The 19,760-nt window shown below is 52.4% G+C and overlaps 1 protein-coding gene across 1 annotated transcript in view; it reads right to left on the bottom strand.

The window, feature by feature from the left end:
* The window catches only part of CNTNAP2 (contactin associated protein 2), a 1,645,556-nt gene that overhangs the window by 133,521 nt on the left and 1,492,275 nt on the right, over positions 1-19,760 (bottom strand). Inside the window, exon 18 of the mRNA XM_053671916.1 lies at positions 10,446-10,682. Within this exon, the coding sequence (XP_053527891.1) occupies positions 10,446-10,682 (237 nt within the window). The remainder of the gene's footprint in view (positions 1-10,445; positions 10,683-19,760) is intronic.

The following is a 19,760-nucleotide window of genomic DNA, read 5'->3' as shown; positions in this document are numbered from 1 at the left end:
AAAGAGACGCTCACTCAGTACCTGCTGAGGGTTAAGGGTGTGCCAGAGCTAAATTATCTGTGTCCATATCCTTACTCAGCTGTGAGGATGGATAACCTTGGGCAAACTACCTAATTTCTCTATGTGTCAGTTTTAGTGTTCATAAAATGGGTGCAGTAGTATGTGAATTAATTATTAACCACCCCGCCTCCTCAGTCCATCTCCCTCCTGCCCCAGTAAACTCCTCTGTGCCTGGCCACACCAGGAATTGGAAAAGTCTCATTCGTGGCAGACTGGTTTCATTTGGGCTTAAGACATGAGACATTTGAATTACACTTAAAAAATATCATCTCCCTTGCTAGGTCTTGTCATTCCCAAATGGTTTGAGGAACTTTGTTCATGGTTGCTCTTTGGGATTAGCAGCCAATGGATCCTGAAACCGGTCAGCTCTGGGAAAATCAATCATGCATGTGTGTGCAAATGGGAGCTCCTTCGAAGTGCTGTTTGTGCTTTTGATTTTGTTAGTGTGTGCGCTCAACTAGGAGTGAGCTGGTGAAGGACCGAGGCGAAAGCAGTTAGCTGTGCCAGGTCAAATGTGGATTGGAGTCACGTGTTTTTTGGAAGGTATGTGTAACTCCCCCGCCACTGGCAGGTCAGTGGGATGCATCCGTCAGCTCATGTGCTTGAAGCCTGAGCAGGCCCCTCTTCTCTCCCGATGGTCTTTTTCTGAGCTTCGACCACAGGGTAAATACTGGTGATTTCTCAGAAAGGAGTTGCTTGGGGCACGAAGAAAATGGAGAGATAAAAGTAGCCTTCAGATGCCTGAAACGGTTTTATGAGAGTCTCCATTATAGGATGTATTAAATTCTGACTTGGAGGATATAATGAGTGTCACAGCTTTGGAGCTGTCCATCACCGTGAACTTCAGGTGATAAAAAGCATCAAAGGAAGACGCAGGAGAAGCCTTTGTGCTAGTTCATTGCCCAAAGACACATGCTGAACCCGGCCCAACGGTATTTTCATGCGATGCTCATCTAGTTTGGGAAGGTGGCCATGATTTAATGCTGCTGGTCCGGAAACTGAGAGGCCAGTTAAGATGCCTGTGGAAATCACTTTCCCCACTTTCCATTCTGCTTTTACGTGGGTTGTTTTCTTTTTTTCCTATTTTTTTCCCTAGGGGAAGGGAGCTAACATTAAAAATTTCCAGAACTGAGAATTTCAACTGAAAAGGTGGTTCTAGAAAATGCCCCTTCATTGTAAATTTATCAGACATCTACTCTGTGCCTGGCACTGTGCTGGCGGTTGGGGACACAGGGATAAATAGACGTCGGCCCTCATCTTGAAGCAATTTATAGTCAGACAGTGTGAGAGGCGCCTCCAGGCTGCAGATATAAGAAGGAAGAAGGAGCCTTCAGGCCAAGATGGGGGCAGAGGTAGACACACTGTGCCTTCTCACACAACCAAAAGGACAACGAAAAATTTAAAAACAAAAACCAACCAGAACTGACAGAAAATAGAACTGTATGGAAGTCTGACAACCAAGAAGTTAAAGAAGAAACACTCATCCAGACGGTAGGAGGGGCGGAGACAGGCTGCTGGGTGGGGAGGACTCGTGGCGAGGCCGTGGCCGGCAGACCGGGTGGTTCCACATTTATGTGCAGATAAACCAGGAGGAACAACTGGGGACTGAGACAGACCCACAAACCAGGGTCAGAGAGGAAATGAAGCCTCAAACCTCTGATTCAAAACACCTGTGGGAGTTGTGGCGGCAGTGGGAGAAACTCCCAGCCCCACAGGAGAGTTTATTGGAGACCCACGGGCTCCTAGAATGTACAGGAGTCAACCAACCCGGGAGTCAGCACCAGAAGGGCCCGATTTGCTTGTGGGTGGAGGGGGAGGAGTGACTGAAATCCAGCAGAGAGTGGAGCAAGTGCCATTGTTCCCTCCTGGGCCCCTCCCCCGCATCACAAGCAGGGACATGGGTTACCCCTCTCTGGTGAACACCTAAGGCTCCACCCCTCACTACGTAACAGGTGTGCCAAGACAAAAAAAAAATGGCCCAAATGAAAGAACAGATCAAAGCTCCAGAAAAAATACAACTAAGCGATGAAGAGAAGTGTCTAAAGGAAGCATCTTTGCACTTGGCCACTCTGAGCTTCTGAATATTAACATAAAGCCTGGTAATGTTAAAGTTAATGAAGAGTTCTGAGAAGACCTCCTATAACTGAGAAGCAGGGAGTAACTGTATTTGCATATGAATATGCTGATCTGTGTTCAGAGGGGGATCTTGAAGGTAGAAATGCAAAGAGTGGATGTACCACAGGGCACATAAAAAGTTCTCAGGAAGTGGGGGTTAGGGAAGGGGCTGGGAAGATCATGAAATGTTGGCAGATGGACAAAACCCCTCCTTATTCTCTTTAAAAGACACTTGTTTTAGAGCAGTTTTAGGCTCACAGCAAAATTGAGCAGAAGGTACAGCGATTCCCCACAGACACCCTGTCCCCCACTGCCAACATCCCTCACTAGGGTGGTACATTTGTCACAACCCATGAACCTACAGGGACGCGCCTTCATCACCCAAAGTCCCTTGTTTACAGTGGGGTTCGCTCTTGGGGCCGTGCAGTCTGTGGGTCTGGGCAGATGTATGATGTGGGATGACATGCGTCCATCACGACGGCACCATACAGAGCACCGTCACCACCCTAAAAATGTCCTGTGCTCCCCTACCGATCCTCCTTCCCCTCCCCCTAACCCCTGGCAAGCACTGATTTTTTTTTTTTAGTGTCTCCACAGTTTTGCCTTTTCTCAAACGTCATATAGTTGCAATCACACAGTCTGCAGCCTTTTGAGATTAAATTCTTTCTCTTCATAACATGCACTGAAGTTTCCTCTGTGTCTTCATACCTCGTTTGTTTTCAACACTGAATAACAGTCCAGTGTCTGGTTATGTAACCGTTTACTTATCCACTAGACTATGGAAGGACCTCGTGGTTGCTTCCAGGATCTGGTGATCACGAATCAAGCTGCTGTAAACATCCAGGCTTTTGTACAGATGCTCGTGTGGACGTAAGTTTCCAGCTCCTTTGGGTAACTGACACGCGGCAGGACCTGGATCCCACGCAGGGCGGGGCAGGGCGAGCGTGAGCCTAGTTCTGTAAGAGACCCCAAACCCCTTCCGCGGGGGCTGCGCCAGGTTGCGTCCCCGCCGCCCCTCCTCGCTCGTGCTGGTGGTGTCGGAGCTCTCCATCGGGACACTCACGGAGCGTGGCGACTTGCCCCTGTTGCTTTAAGGTGTTTCCCTGCCCCGTGGGCTGTGCAGCGTCTTTTCAGGTGCGCACTTGTCACCTGATGTCGTCTTTGGTGAAGTGTCAGTCAACGTATTTGGCCCATTTTTACATTTCCCTACTTTTTCATATTAGAAACTAAAGAAAGAAAAGCTTCTTGAAACCCATCTAAACCCTATTCTGTCCACTACTAATTTTCCAAAGCAATCTAATTTTGCCACATGAAAAGCAATCTGGTACTTCTCATAAAGATCAATTGTATTATTTCAGGGACAACTTTCTAAAATTGGGGTCTTTTAGAAATCTCGTCTTCTGACTTTAAGTGGTTTTTATTTTTGTCATGCTTGAGGCTCACGGGGCATTTTGACTTTTCAGACCTGAGATTCACTGGTGAGAAACGCTTTGCAAACTCCTGCCCCCACGATTAGATGCAACCCACGGCCACCAACCACGCCACGGGGGTGGGGGGAGCTTTACCAGTAGCACCTCCAGGGAGACCGGGTCACACCCCATTCTGTCTCTCCTTCCCTTTGTTCCTGGGACCACACCTCTGCTTTATTCCAAACCTGCTCACCCACGTTGGCCTTCCTCACGGTCGACCCACTTCCCTCGTAGCAGGTTTCCAGCAGATGCGCCCGTACTTCACGAGAATTAGGAACAGTGTATGTGAGTGAATTAAATTATTACTCATCAAGCCACTTGACCTTACTTCATTCATACAGAATATAGATTTGTTAAAATTTACTGCTACTAATCCAATTTAACTGAGAGTCTGCCTGGTGGAGCTAGAACAGATTAGGAGCGGAGTCATATTTAGAGACCCCACCACGTGCAGGAGTTAAGGTGGAGGACGCCTTGTGAACACTTCACTACTGCACGTGCCCAGTGTTCACGGGAACAGGGATGATACATCTAAAACGCCAAGCGAGGGGTGGCAGAGAGAGAGCTCTGTAGGCTGTAATTACTTCCACTTCCTTGGGATTTGGTTTTAACTAGAGAAAAAAAAGTTAAATACTGTTTATCTAAATAAACCAGTGTCACAATCAGTTGCAGTTGACTGACAAGTAAAAGTAAGTGAATGAGTTCAAAGCCAGGCTGATCCATGAAAGAGGCTGACTAAAAGGATTTGCAAGGTCGGCTCAAAACCCGGCAGGCTCGGTCGTTAAGGGAAGTGAAGTTCCTCGGGCCAGGGGTGCCCAGACAGAGACCCGAGCTGAGACGGGAGCTGCCTGTCGGCAATGAGCCCAGAGAAGGGTGGACGGAGAACCTGGTGGCCAGGGCGGGCCCTCACGCGCGGTGGACATGAGGACGCGCCCAGGGGCACCGTGGAGGTTGGTGATGGGCCCGCTCAGAGGGAGGATGAAAACCTGGGTAATTTAAGCAAAAGCCTATGGACAATTGATTACACTGAGTCCTTTTAGGTTGGTGCAAGAAAGAAAATGCAGTTTCAGCCAAAGTCATGATGCTAACATGCAGGAAATGATAAGAGTGTTAGTTTGGTAAACCTTACATTATTCAGAGTTTTCATTATTGCTGAAACATGGGGAATAAGAATATTTAACAACACACATAAATACAACACACACGTAAGAAATCAGTTGCATCCAAGAGGGTCTAAAACTTGGCGGGTATTAGAAAAATGGCACAAACTTGAAAGAAACTGTTATTTACGACCACTGCGAGTTCCTACACTGTTCTCTGTTACGGTTAGCGCTTCACAAAGGGCTTGCCTTCATCCACTGAATTTTAAATCCCTCTCTCCAGGAAATTGATAGATGAGGTTTTTCATTTCCAAGGCAATTTTTTTTACCACAATCACATTTTATAATGAAGTCACCTAAACTTGCAAGCCATTTCTGCACTTTGACTCAAGTCAAAAGCATTCTCTTTCATCTATAAGTGTTCATGAACTGACACATAAGTATTTCCTTGCTTTTATTTTTTAAAGCTTTTAATCAGATTTTCTTCATGTATTTTCATGATCTCTTTCCATTGTACTCCAAGGTCTGAGAGTTCAGGAAACGTACTGAAGGGAAGGAATATTATCCCTTCTGAGTACGGCTCTAAGAGGAAAAGGAGAAAGAATTCTCCTCTTGTTCCTCTGGGCCCCCATCCAAACCCGAAAGCCTCCGGTTTCAGCTGGTGATGGAAGCTGCCGTGAAAGGCACCTCTCCCCACGGGGCTGAAACCCTCCGTCCGCTGGGATGGAGCCGGGGCCTTCAGACCCGCCGGGGCAGTGGTCGGTGCTACCAGCAGCTGAACGAGGTTCATGTAGGGAAGAGTCTGAGATGCAGACCTCCACCTTGTCTCTTCTTTTCCTCCCTCGGTTGTTTATAACATTTTCTATCCATTTGTTTTCCCTGAAAGGCTTCACGTCTTGGAAGGGTGCCCTCCGCCCCTGGGCCATGCCCGGATCCGCGGAGGACACACCTGCCGGGCTCTCTGCACTTTTTCCGTCTGCTACGGAACAGCCCTCTGGAGGCGAGGCGGGGGGTTCTCTTCCTTACAGGTTTTCACCTTGGACTCGAGTCTGAAGGTCTCCTTCCAGCAAAACAGAGTCTTGAAGTCGTTCAGTGTGCCCCTGTCTCCCGATGGGCTTGGTCTTAGAAAGCGACATTGAAGATGGGAAGGTGACTCACGCTGGCTCTTGGCAGGGACGGCGGCTTTGCCCCAGGAGGTGCACTAGTGGGCCGCACCCCTGGGACGTGGTGACCGTGGTCTCCGTCTCCCAGAAACTCTGCCTGTTCTGCAGTCCAGCAGGGCTCCGGCGCAGGAGGCCGCCTCCCCCTTCAGAACACATGGTTTTCAGAACACCGTGACTGTGACCGTATTCCGGCAGATGGACGTTTTGCGATACCGCCTTTGTTCCTGAAGTAGCAAAGTGGGGATCCAGTCTTCAGAGGCAGGGGCACGTGGGACAGACAGACAGGTGTCAGTGGGGAGGGGGAGGGGGAGAGCGGTGGGCAGTGGGTGAGAGGTGAAGGGACCGGCCACAGAACATCAGTGCGCGGTCCCTGGACACAGAGGACAGTGTGGGGAAGGTCAGAGGGCAGGGCGAGGGGAGGGAAAGAAGACGCCTGCAACAGTGTCGGTGATAAAAACAAAGTTAAAGGAGAGAGTGACAGGATTTAAAGCAACACAGAAACACCCACAAAACGGAAGGAGGCTGAGAATGCAAAGTGACCTCTGTCGTTTGACCCACGCGAGCCCGGCCCTCCGACTGGGAACCTGTCCACGCTGCTCGGGGCCCCGCGCCGCGGATGAGGCGGTGGGGCGTCTGTGTGTCTAAAGAGCAGCCAGTGGGGCTCAGGAGTTTTCTCGACGTTACACAGTCTGCCAGTGAGGAAGCTGGAGTCAAACCCATATCTGATTCCATTACCCAGTTTCTTTCTTGTTTTATTTTTTTAAGGTGTTACATTTTCAGAGAGAGGGGAAGGGAGGGAGAAAGGGGGAGAGGAACATGGATGGGAGAGGGACACCAAGATCAGTTGGCCCCCGGACGCACCCTGACTGGGGACAAATGACCTGCAGCCCGGGTATGTGCCTTCACGGGGAACTGAACCAGTGACCTTTCAGTTCGCAGGACAACGCCCAACCCACTGAGCCGCGCCGGTCCCGCGCCATCCTCCATTTTCTGGGCAGGGGCTGGAGGTGCCCACACATGGTTTCTTCTAGCACATCGACAGCCCGGGTCACTCCATGTTAGTCCGTGTCATGAGTCCCACAGGGACAGCGACAGACGCAGCGGGACCGCACGGGGTGTGGGCGTCGTGAAACCGCAAATGACGGACCAGTGTGGGTAGGAGCACCATCTGTCCTCCTCCTGAGCGGTCCTGTGACCTTGCCCTCCTAATTTCGGCCTTTACACGAGTGGCGAACAGATGTGTGGGAGGAAAACAGAACTCCCTGAACTCGGAAAATGGTGTCAGAGTATTTAAAGACACGTATTTTTCAACTGCAACTCTGGTTTGGCAGATGAACAGAAGGAGTGTGAAGACAAGTGAGCTGGAAGATATTTCTGTGCCTCTGGGTGACAAGTTCCTGTGAAACTGGGCTTGGGGGGGGGCGGACATGAGGGACTGGTTTCCGCAGCCTGGACGGGGCTGACGCTCACCCACTGCGTTCCCAGACTCCAGAGTTTCCTGAGTTTGAATGCAGAAACAATCGGAAGGTTTGGGAAATTTCAACACAGCTGGACTCAGCTACTCACTGAAGGCTTGCAGGTGCATTAGGGGTTCACTGAATGTCTGTTAAATAAATAAGTCAATAAAGGAATACAGCCCACACCTAAATGTGACAGAGAGAAAGAGAGAGGAAGGCTGGGGTGAGGAAGGGGGGAGGGAAGGAGGGAGAGAGAGACAGTGAGCACAGAGGGAGTGTAAGCAGCTCCTGACTGGAGGGGTCAGGAGCCCCCCCTTTGCTGGGTGAGCCATGCACCCGGGAGAGAGGAGAGGCTGGGTGATGTGCCCCCCGGGCTAAGTGGGGTCCCGTGCCCGGTGGGAGCCTCTCCTGTGGCGGAGTGTGTCACCAGCCTCGCGAGCTTTTTATTTTCACATGGCTTGGCCCCAGCGAGGCAACTCTTCGTCTAGTGCCCCTATGAAGGGTGACTGCTCCAGAGGCTGGTGGACACCCGGGCTCCTGAATACCCCGAGAGGTGGGTACTTCAGAGGTATTTTAAGTACATGCCCCCCCCCCGAGAGGCAACTCCATTCCAGACAGTAGGATTAGATGGCTTAATGATTTCTGGGTAGTAACTTGGTATTCTCTGACCAGAGAGAGTTGACCCTTCAAACAGTTGACTCTCAGCACTGTGCTTCCCCGAAAGAGGCAAAAATGAGGAAGTTAGAGGTGATACATTAGAGACAAGAGATTAGAAAACGTAGCAAAGTCCTGGGTGGTGTGGCTCAGTGCATTGAGTGCTGGACTGCAAAGCCAAAGGTTGCAGGTTCGATTCCCAGTCAGGGCACATGCCTGGGTTGCGGGCCAGGTCCCCAGTGGGAGGAGCTCAAGAAGCAAACCAGACACTGGTGTTTCCCTTGCTCTCTTTCTCTCTCCCTGCCCCTCTCTTAAAAAGTAAATAAATAAAACCTTAAAAACAAGAAAATGTAGCAAAAAAAGAAATAAAAAAATACTGGTGTTTTCCACCTTCCTCTAAAAATGTTAACAGTCAGTATTTCGGCGTGTTTTCTCACAGTGTACTGTGTGTGTGTGTGTTTGTGCGTGAACAAACCAGGCAGTGTGTGATGGCAGGACCTGCCTCGACCACCGAGCGACGCACCGTGAACGGCTGCCCCACGTCCTCAGTGAAGACCCGCACTCTCGGAGCGCGGCTCCTCAGGACGCTCCTCCGCTGGAGGCGACCGCGGCCGCTCTTCCCAGAAGCCGAGCTGCCCGCTGCGGCCCCACTGGGAGGGCGCGCACAGAGGCTGCAAAGACCGGGACGCCTGCGAGCTGAGGCCCAGGACGGAAAGTAGGTCCATCCACGGACGAGCCGGCCTCGCTGCAGAGGACACTGGCCCCGAAGGCCGTGTGACTCTGCTCAACCCCCGACGCTGCCCTTCCCCCCAGGTCGAGAGGGTGCTTTCGTGACTCAGAAGGAGTCCTTTCCAAACATGTTTTGCGGTTTTCAATTTTATTTATTTTTTTGGCACAAGCCACTAAGTGAGTCAAATGTAAACTCATCTGGCTAAACAGACATTAAGAGGATATTCGGGAGCCTTCTGGGTGAACCCTGTGAGACGAGGTCGAAGGAGACCCACGGGCCCCATGTCACTTTGTCTCTGTTCCGGGCGAAGCTGCCTTTCCACCCGTGAACCGCCTACTGAGCCCAGAGGTCCTGCACGAGCCACGTGTTTAACCCAACTCCCTAAAAATAAGGGCTCGAGACTTTCTCAAATGGGTTCTTACGAAGCGAAATCTCTCCGGCATTAGCGCCTCCTTGATTGCATTCAGGCATCATTTTGGCAGTGGAATGACGACATTAAATTAGCATCAAGCACAATGAATGGTAATTGCGAGACTGTCGTTTCAACGAGTGCCAAATCGATGTGCTCCGCAAACCCATCCCACTGTGTGCCACAGGCACGTCAGGGGGCCACGTCGTCCGAGCAGAAATGCAGCTGCAATCACATCGTTCAGGGCGGCGACCGGGAGGACCGGCGCTCCTTCCCGCCTCCGCTCGGGTCTCCTGCTCGCTCCCCAGACCCTGCCTGACCTCGTCCGTGTGCCCCTCAGACAGCGACGCCTGCCAGGAGCCCAAGCGTACGCAGCATGTTATGGAACAACTCCTCCCTCTGCGTGGTGCCTTGTGTGAACGCTGCCCGTGAAGTGACCCCCGCCTATCTCTGAGAGTGTGGGCGGGCTGCTCCTGCGAAGCTCCGCAGGAAGAGAGGCACCACCCACAGGAAGGAAGCGTCGCCCAGATGCTGTACATTCACTTAGAGAAGAGGGATTTGCGTGCATTTCGACGGCAGTGCAGGAAGGTGAAGGCCACCTCCCTCCAGCCCCTCGTCTACCTGTGGGAAGTGAAGCCACAGAGCAGCTGAGGGAATCACAGGGGACATGCCACCCCTGTGCATCGGGCCCTCGCAGTCTGCTGATCGGCCTGCAGGGTTCGCTGGGGTTTAAAGGAATCACTTGAGACTGAACAATAACAGCAGCAATAACAGATGCTCCAAGTTGACCGATGAGATAGGGCACCTCAACGCTCCTGCAGGGGAGCTGGGGCTCAGGACCACGTGCAGACACCTCCCGTGTGAGCGTCATGATGCTGAGCCTGACAGTCACTGGGCAAGAGGCTTTCCCGGAAGTCCAGCTAGAACCCAGTCTCTTAGTAGCAGGAGGTGAGGCCGTGGTGGGTGTTAAGAGCCTAGGTGTTAAGTTACTGCGTTCACTGAGTGCCTGCAGTAACTCATCTGTCCGCTGGGCTGACCCCCTGACACCTCTCAGTGCAGGCCTGGGTCCCCTTTCAGAGGCCGCTGACTCTGTCGCTCACCCCACTGAGGTGTGACGTGGCGGCTACCTGACGGCCACGCTGCAGTCGGTGCCCGTGTGCAGCAGTTTAGAGTTTGCTCTCTCATCCCATCTTACTAAACAGCAGACTAGGGACTGATGGGGACTGTGAAAGACCTCGAGAGACCTAGAAGGATGTGCGTGGATGGCTGCAGCCCGGCCCCGACTTACCTTTGTTGCAGAAGGTGCCGTCGTAGGCCGTGTGCGAGCAGTCGCAGGAGTAGCCGTGGTATTTCTCCACGCACTGGCCTCCGTTCTCGCAGTTGGTCCCGTAGCTGGTGCAGTGGCCCGAGCACCCGGACTTGAAGCCGGAAGTGACCTTCGCTCTTTCCTCCAGGTCCAGCGTCACCCCGTTCATCCTCAGGGAGCGGATGCAGCCCAGGAAGCCCTGCTGGCCTCCGGCGCCACCTGGGGACGACAGAAGGCAGCAGCTGAGACAGAAGGGCCTCAGCTCCGCCTGGAACAGGAACAGGAGGCGAGATGGCCAAATGCAGCCAGTGTTCCGACTTTGACCTTGGTCTTGCTTAATAGAGAAACTGGATGATTTCCCCCCTTGGGCTACAATGCCTATTTAAAAGAGCCTGTCTTCCCAGGTGTATATACTGACCTGGAGGTACACAAAACCTGTGTGAGCTGATCTGAAAGTCTCATGTGGTTTCCCCCAGAAAAGAGGTTTACAGACATCGCTAGCTTCCTTGCCTTTCAATCCCTTAGCACTCAGTTCCCACCACCACCTACTGAGGGAAATACACACATGCAGACGGGCGTGACCGTGTTAACATAATTCACGAGTTGACAGTTGGAAGGGTTAAGGCCACTTGAAATGGGACCCTGACTCCTGGTTCCCGTCTCACCAAAATGCTTTGGAGTCCACAGCAAGGGCCCCCAGGACCGAGTCTGGGGTGGCTGGAAGTTGGGATGAGTGATTTTTCACGAAGGCCAGCCCCCGTACACGTACCACCAGGTCCTGCTGGGTCCCGCTGCCTTTGTCTGAACGCCACCCCAAGACGCACACCACGAAGGGCAAGTTCGTCCTGGTTTTTCAAGTTACAGAGTTAGATCAAGGTGCACGAGCACAGACATGTTAAAATATTCCTAACCAACATCACAGCAGGATTCACTGGAGTGTTACAGCCACACAGATTTAATTGTGTCAGATTTGACCTTAGCCGTGAGTGTGTTTTTTTAAAGTAGTTGGTATAAAAGGAGGAATTCAAGTTTATATACATGTCTATACTTCAGAGTAGCAACTTTTCTGAAAATTAAATAAAGTGAATAGCAGTTAATATTATAAAACAAAATATGATGGGGTTTTAGAAAAAGATACTGTTAATAAAATCAGTTACCCTTTTACAGTGAAGGTTAAGCAGAAGGTGGTCTATTCCATGTCTTACATCTACCAGTTGCCTGATTCTCACAGCAACCGACTGGCATGGTGGCTGGGCCCTGCCATCAGCCATTGTACAGATGAGAAAACCGAGCCTCAGAGAGACTCCGACGTTCACTCACGGACTCCAGCTCCAGAGTGGCAACACTGTGTCAGATCTGCCTAAGTCTCTAATCTGCGGTCTTACACTCGGCTCTGCATTGACCCCCCTGATGCAGAAGAGCATCCGGGTCAGGGCCCCACAGAAGTCCGAGTTTGGGACGTCTTCAAAAACGGAGTGGGCAGCGGGATCGTGAGGGCTGGGTGAGGCTGGTCATCTGGGGACCGATCCCGTCACTCATTCTATTGTGTTGAGTGAAGTGCACAATGTCACGGACTCATCCGACAGGGCTGGTGGATCAAAGGCTTTATTAGCAGAGAAGGGTTAGCATTTGCCCGGATCTGTACGTCCTCGGCCATGAAATGAAAGGAAACACTATTATTTTTATAAACCCAAGGCTTGTAGTTCTGCCGTTGGGTAGTAGAAAGATTTGAATAGTAAGTCTCCGGGGATTTTTTGTTTGATAAAAACGTTTGAAAGAGGACTAACTGAAGAGGCCAGTGTCCTTTTTAATCATGGCCACGACAGAGTAGATGGCAACAGTCATCAGAAACAGCCCCTTTTCTGGGTTTCCCATTTTGCAATCTGCTTGTCAGCCCAGCCTCGCGCCTTTGTGCTGAAGGGAATGTGGGCCTTGGCCAGGGTTTGGAAGAATTTCAAACCATTAGTCACCTTTTATGTGTTAACATTTTAATTTGGCTTCTATCATTGTGGCAATTGTGGTTTGATTTTTGCAACAAGGGCTTGCCAAGGGCTTTCTGTCCAGTAAACGCCTCGCCATTTAAATTTTCATTATTAGTCAGTTCTGACTATTCCAATCAAAATAAGCTAAAATTTAAAAGCCACTGTTTTTAGGTGTCTCCCGCTCTCTCCCTCATCACGAGGGTGACGGATTTTCACCGTGGAGCCTGTAACACGGCGGAGAAGACAGCTCTGCAGCGCGGCTCAGAGAACCAGGCCCGCTGCCTCCCAGCGAGGCACCTTTCCTACTCGCGTCTACGAGAACACACGTGGGAAAGACAAAACCAAGGACGAAGCGGGATCCTGACACACACAGTTCTGAAATTTGCTTTTTTGCACTAACACACCACATGACACTTTCTAAGCAACGCACCGTAGCTCATTCTGCGAATGTATAAATTAGATCTTGCCCTTCCACAGTGATGGGGCTTTTGAGCTTAGTCAGATTTCCATTTTATATGATACTGGAAAAAAAATCCCTGTAAAAACCTTTGCACACGTATCCAGTTTTTATTTAGGAATGATTCTTACAAGTGTATTGCTGGGTACAAAGGCACACACATTTCAAAGGCATTACAAATCTATTTCCTCTAAGAAGAATTTGTTGATTTATATTTCGCCAGCAGAGTATATGATACTCCCACCTTCTCCACGCCGAGTCTCACACCAGGCACGAGCCTTTGGAATTTATAGACTCGGGGGAAAACACCTCCTTGGGTAAATGTGCATTGCTTTAAATACTGTGATTTGAAGGATTTTTGTGTTTTACCGATTCTTTTTTTTTTTTTTTTCTTTTAGAAGGGAAGGGAAGGGAAGGAGAGAGGGAGAGAAACATCATTGTATGGTTGCTTCTTGTGCATCCCCTGCTGGGAAGTGGCCCCTGCTGGGAACTGGCCTGCAACCCAGGCATGTGCCCTGACGGGGAATTGAACCTCGATCTTTTGGTTCGCAGGCCTGTGTTCAATGTTTTACCGATTCTTATATTTTGGTTTTTCATGTATGCTTCTTTTTGGGGGGGGAATAAGATATGTTATATTTCTTATTCACTTATAACATTTTGGGGTTTAGTTCAATGCTATAAATTGGACAACCACATTCTTCCAGTTTGTGCCTGTTAATCTGTTTACAAGGTCCTCTTTCCCTGTGACAGTTTTGAATGTTCACATAGCCCCATCCATCTGTTTTACGTGTACAATTTCTGCCTTCGGTATTAGACTTACACAGAAACTCTCAAATCCAGAGTAATGTAATTATTCAACTGCATTTTCTTCCAGCACTTGTCTAATTTTACTTCTCTTAACATTCCACTCTTTTAAACTATCTGGAATGTATTTAATTTGGAAATAATTCATATTCAAAGGGTCTCAGCAATAATTGGGAGTTTGAAGAAGAGATTGTTAAAAGACTCCAAGAAAATGTTAATATGGCAAAAACAAAAAAGGAAAAATCAGAGACTTAAAAGGGCCACCCGGCGGAGCAAAGGAACCTCCCGTACATCTCGGTCTGTCCTCACCAAGGCCGCGTTCCCACGCAGGCCTGCGCGCTTCTGCACGCAGGCCTCGCCCCGGGCTGCGGGGGTGGCGTTTCCGGTTCCTCTGCCTCCAGCTCCTTCCGGAGCTCCCCGAGGCCCCGCCCTCACCAGTCTCTCTCCCTGCCTTTGTGTTTTTTGCTGTGTTTGTGCATCCCTCCCTGTGAGGACTGCCGACTGTTCGGGGTCAGTTGTGTGGCTTTCATCAAACCTCTTAGTCCCTCCCGGCGTCCGTATTTCCTCCCTGTGCAGGAGGAGGCTGAACTAGGAGATGTCTGATTCCCCCAGCTCTGAGTGACTCCGGTGGGTGACGGACAAGCTCCTCTCCTCTGATTATGTGTCTCTGTCTCTGTTTCAGGAAATTAGGCTCAATTTCCCCTCAGTTTCCTTCTCTCTTCCTTTTTCTCCACTGCACTGTTGCCCGACTTCCCCCCACTTCTCTTAATTGACTGTAACATATGACTGTAGTCCAATTTGTATTTGTTGCCTTCTTTAAGTAAAGTTTTGGGCTTTCTCTTCTTACTTTACAAAGCAGATAATGGGATGCCATTTCTCTTGAAAGAAAAACTAAATAAATTATGCCCTTTTCTTAAATAGCTCCTGATTTATTAAATGGGTCAGTGAGCTGAAAAGTACTTTTACTGATGCAGTTGATATGAAGAAAAATCCTTTGTCCTGGAAATGGAGGTTACATATTATGCAAAAGATGTTAATGCACTAGAACCAGTGGTAATTATTTGAGCTCAACTCATGTGCTCCACGGAAATCTTTCGTGATGACACACGTCGTAAGTTTAAACTGCAGACCTGCCAGCCAAAACGCTGCCTAGACTTCGGTAATTAGAACACCGACGAGCTGCCGTCGGAGAGAGCCCAGGGCAGGCCGGGCCTGCGTCCCATCCGTCAGCCCCGCAGTCATTACCCAAGATGAGATGTGGGTTCAATTTTAAATAGTTTTCCATGGGAAATGCCATTCAAGGGTTGCAATCAAGATTAATTATGAAAGTTCTGTAACTGCTCGTGATGCACGACACACCGTCACACGCACAGAGGAAGGTGGTGACCCCACCCGGTGCTGCCTTTAACAAGGGAGAGAGTCAGGTCCGGAGGAACCGTGAGGACACGCTCTTCCCCAGGTCAGAGCCCAGGGGTCTCCCGAGCAGCAGGGCTGGGCTCCGGAGCACCTCCGTCCTGCCTGGGGTCGGGGTGGAAGCCCTAACCCCAAGGTGGCTGTGCTTGGGGACAGGGGCTCTAAAGTGGCAATGAAGGTTGAAGGAAGTTGTGGGGTGGGTGTTCCATGTGAGAGGCAGAGCCACAGGCCTGCGCACATGGGAAAACGGCCACATGTGACATACGAGAGAAGGCAGAGTCTTAGCAGGAACCAGCCCTGCCCGCACCTCGACCCCAGACTTCTAGTCTCCAGAACTGAGAGAAACAGGCTTCTGTTGTTAAGTCCCCGGTGTTGTGTGACGGCAGCCTGAGCAGACGATGACGAGTAAGGGGCTCACGCCGAGCGTGGCCTGTGGCAGGCCCCTCTGAGACAATGACCTCGGAGCCTCTGGAAGCTGTGGGTGTCTCTCTCTCGTCTGCTGTGTGGGGCGGTCTCGGGCCTTGGGGAGCCGTGAGCTGGCAGGGAAGCCCTGAGCCGGGGCCTGCAGTGGCCCAGAAAGGTCGGTGGGAAACCAGCTGTGACTCCTCTGCCCACGTGACCCAGCGGACCTGGGTTGTCCTCCACCGCCACCGGACCTGGCCTCTGCAGGTGAGGGGGCGAGAGCAGCTACGCGCTCGGGCAGGCTGGGCCTCGGGACTTGCGGACGCTGTGCCTGCCGCGTCTGCTGTTCTGTGTGGGACCATGGAAACGCCGTGTGGCACCGATGCAGGCGTGCGGAACACAGCCCGGGCTCCCTGGGCAGGCGGAGGACCTCAGGACAGCAGGCTTCCGCAGCAGGCCGGCAGTCCCAGGGGTCGGGTCGCACCATTCAGCGCAGCGCTGTGTGACTGGCAGGCACCGATCGGCACCTCTGCCGGCCAGACATCGGCGGGCGTGCGTGAGAACGCTCTGCTGCGCAGAAGGCCGGGTTTGGAAAATTGCCCTCGCAGACAACGCTTGTGAGTGCTCATTCATAACTTCATTCAGTAGGTGGGTTTTTTTTAGTTCATTATCACTGCATGGATTTCCTAATGTCCTCCAAGTCAAGGACATGAGGAATATATTGAATCCAAACTATTTAAACCAGAAGAAAACCTCAAAATGGAGGGAATACTGGGTTTCTGAGAGCACAGAGCACTCCCATCATTGAACTGTGAGCGGTCCCGAGAGGGGGATGGTGCTGAGGTCCGAGCTCCCTTTCCAGGCTGGGCTGGCGGGACGAGTGTGACGGAACTTTGCTGCGTCAAGGCCAGTGTTAACTGGATCCTCGCTGCCCCGGGCCCTGCCCAAAACCTAACACGCTTTGGCTCTCGGGGCAGATCCCATCGTCCTCCCCGAGTTACAGGCGAGAAGCTGACGCGGTCGGTCTGTGGCCGTCCGGCCCCCGGGCCTGCACACGTGTCCCCCTACGGCCGCTGCCTTCACTCTGGGGCTCGCTGCGCAGGGGGTCTTTCTTCTACCTCTGACCAGTTTCCAGGCTCGGCTGTGCTTGGGGCCAGAGGGTGCTGAGGGAGTGACAACATCCGAGATAAATCGTACTCACCGCCTGGCAGAACGGGGTCCCCAAGGCCACGCGGACGGCTGAAGCCCAACAAGGAGCTCACTGCCCAGGCCGACCTCTGGGTCTACAAGGAGGAGGTGCTTCTTCAACGCCTTTACTGCAATGCCTTTTCCTCCCGGGGCAGGGCCTGCTACTGCAGCTTGGCGTGGGCTCCAGCCGCCGGGCAGCAGCTGGTCGGTCATCTCCTGGCACCGTTCCAGGGCACCAGGGTCCACAGCTGTGCCGTCCCCATGTCCTCCCCGAGTGGGGCTGAGAGAGACTGCAGCCCTCAGCCCGCACGTCCCGGAGCCAGATCCACGTTCTGTACTGTGAACAGTTACTGCAGTTAACTTCAGGGCAAGCCCCAATTTTCAGTACATCAGCTGAGGACTCTGTCTACTCATTTCTCGTAGAAATGTCCGCGGTATTGTTCCTATCATGGGTCCTGCTGGCGAATTCTGCTCATCTTTGGAGCAAAACAAAGGTATGCTTCCTGCTGATCTTAACGTGCCCCGTGCCTCCCTCTCCCCTCACCCTCTCCCTCTGTCCGTCTTTATTCTCTGCCTTTAAAGGCGCTTCTTTTAGCAACCGCGTCCAGTCTCTTTTCGTCCATGGTGAGGACTCCCTGGTGCTGTTTCCTGCCCGTCACCTCGTCTGTCACTTTCAGACTCCGAAGTCAAAACAAGCCTTTGCAGGTGTCAGTCCCGGGTCATGGCTGGGGTTGGGCACGTGGGAGGAGTCAGCGCGAGCTCTGATAACCGGGCTCGGGGACGTGTGAGGTGTCCAAGAAATCGGGGTGGAGGGAGCAGAGAGGAGGCCCGAGGCTGGAGAGGCGGGAAGGAGAGCAGCGGGTTGAGAGACGAGGACAGCGCAGCGGGGTGTGTGCGGGTCAGGGCCACGAGGAGGGCGTGGCTGGGCACAGGCACGAACGGAGAGGCCACGACTAACAGGAAAGCGGGCAGAGGCTACAGACCTGGGGCTGGTTTGAGACAGGCCTGTGGGCGGAGCCCTGAGAAACTCCCGAGGGAGGGACTGGGGTGGGGGCTCCGTGGGTCCTGGGGTCAGGCACAGCTGTCCCTGCCTGGGGGCGGGGCGGGTCGTGTGTGGGGACACCAGAGGTGGGGACAGACAGACGGCAACTCATGGTTTCCCTTCGTGGGGAGCACAGCGGAGGCCGCGCGTCTGCCTCTCGCTCAGCTGGACGATGGTGGAGGGGACGTGGCCGCCCCGTGGGAATGCGTGCGCTCAGAAGGAAGAGCGGCAGACAGCGCGAGGCCTGGGGTGGACGCGGAATGGGGCACGTCCACGTCACAGTCACTCGTGGACCTCGGGAACGTGAGGCCGAGTGTGGGTGAAACGCGGAGTGGGGCGCGTGGGGGCGCAGAGAGGCGGCGGTGCTCGGAGTCTTCCCAGAACGCACACACGCTCCAAACGCACGCATCACGTCACCCCTAAAATACGTCCAGCTGGGTCCCAGCGACGGGGAGAGAAAGGACCTGGGCACCGTGGAAAAGAGGGGAAACGGCAAAGTGAAATTGAAGTGACGGGCAAACACCACCAGGGCCCTGCAACAGGCCAGGAGACGAAGCGTGAGTCCCAGGAGGGCTGTGTCCCCGGGGACCTTGAATCCGAGGCGAGGAGGGAGGAGGGGCGGACGCGGCCTGTAGTGGAAGCAACTCCGTTCATCTGAGCTACTGACCGTGGACACTCTGCTCAGATGCCACAGGACTGCGGGCTGTGAGTGCCCACCCCTCCTCAGCACGTGCGGCTGTTCCTGTGTGACAGGTGCCATTCATTATCAGGAAGTTGAGGCCAGTCCGTATTGAAAGAGGGAAAAATCTATATGGGAAATCACTCGATAAATTTGTTGAAAAAAATTTATTTTCACCTTGATGGCCAAACGAAAACATGTTCCCAAGATCCGATCACTCCAGTTGTCAGGAGAAAATGGGTGTGGATGGCCGCAGAGCTGGTAGTATATTTTTAAAAAGGTAAAAACTGGCTCTACCGCAGCCCCCTTACTATGGTACGGCCCGACCTGTAAACTACACAGCTGCTCTGGCCGAAGTGGGTGAGCCCCGACCGCGAGAAGGCGAAGGGTCGGGGAGGGGTGTCTCTGCGGGGAGAGGAAAGCTGGGGCCTCCCACGAGGCCCCTGGCTCCGAGAAGGGGGACAGGCTGAGAGATGGACGGAGCTGCTGACCCCCAGACCAGCTGCGCGGGGCCAGGTTTTCGTGGGGCAGCTTCTCTGGTTGATTTGTGGCTTTGCTTTTTGGAGGTAGTTTGTTGATTTCTTCCAGTGCTACTGATTATTTTTACTAGATTTTTATCTAGCAAATCATTTCCGTTTACTTCCGGACCTCTAGGCATGACATCACCCCCCTCCCTGCCTGTACGGCTCGAGGCGGAAACTCAGCATCGGGACCCCAGCTGGCATCTCACTGCTGCCAAACGGGGGAGACCTCAGTTTCGGGGGGGGACCGAGAGTCAGGTGCAGGGCCCCGGCGGGGCTGACAGGCTGTCTCCCATGACATTCTGACACCCCTGTGACTTTTGTTCAGGCCTCCGTCATTCGTGATTTCAGTCTGTGGCACCTGGTGAGAAAGGTATTTCCAGAGACAGCAAATACCCTGTTTTTGCAAGAAGTTTGGAGAAAGTTTATAAGGAAAAATACCTTCTTGCTCTGGAGATGGGGTTGATTTAGGTTTGGATATGAGTATTAACTCAGATGTAACAAAAAACTAACTTCAGTTAGGACACCAGTTAGGAGACCAGTTAGGAAATTAGGTGAAACCGTCCGAGCAAGAGTCCTGTGGCTTTGGCCCGGTGACCCTGCGCCAACAGAGGGCACCGGCTGTGCGTCTGGGGCACGGTCTGGAGGGGGAGTCACAGCCGTACTGTTGACGGACACTAGTGAGGGGAAGACAGGAAGCCAAAGGTGACCCCAAGTGCTGGACTCAGCAAAAGCGGGTGGGCGATGATGTCCTTTCCCGCGCTTCCCTGCTCCCCAGTCGCCCTGAAGGCACTGCCTATCCCCCGAGT

The sequence above is a fragment of the Artibeus jamaicensis genome, unplaced genomic scaffold (assembly GCF_021234435.1).
Source record: "Artibeus jamaicensis isolate MK-2021 breed Jamaican fruit bat unplaced genomic scaffold, CSHL_Jam_final contig_718, whole genome shotgun sequence".
In the NCBI taxonomy this organism is placed as follows: domain Eukaryota; kingdom Metazoa; phylum Chordata; class Mammalia; order Chiroptera; family Phyllostomidae; genus Artibeus; species Artibeus jamaicensis.
The sequence above is the reverse complement of the archived record's forward strand: the minus strand, read 5'-3'. Positions and strand labels throughout refer to the sequence as shown.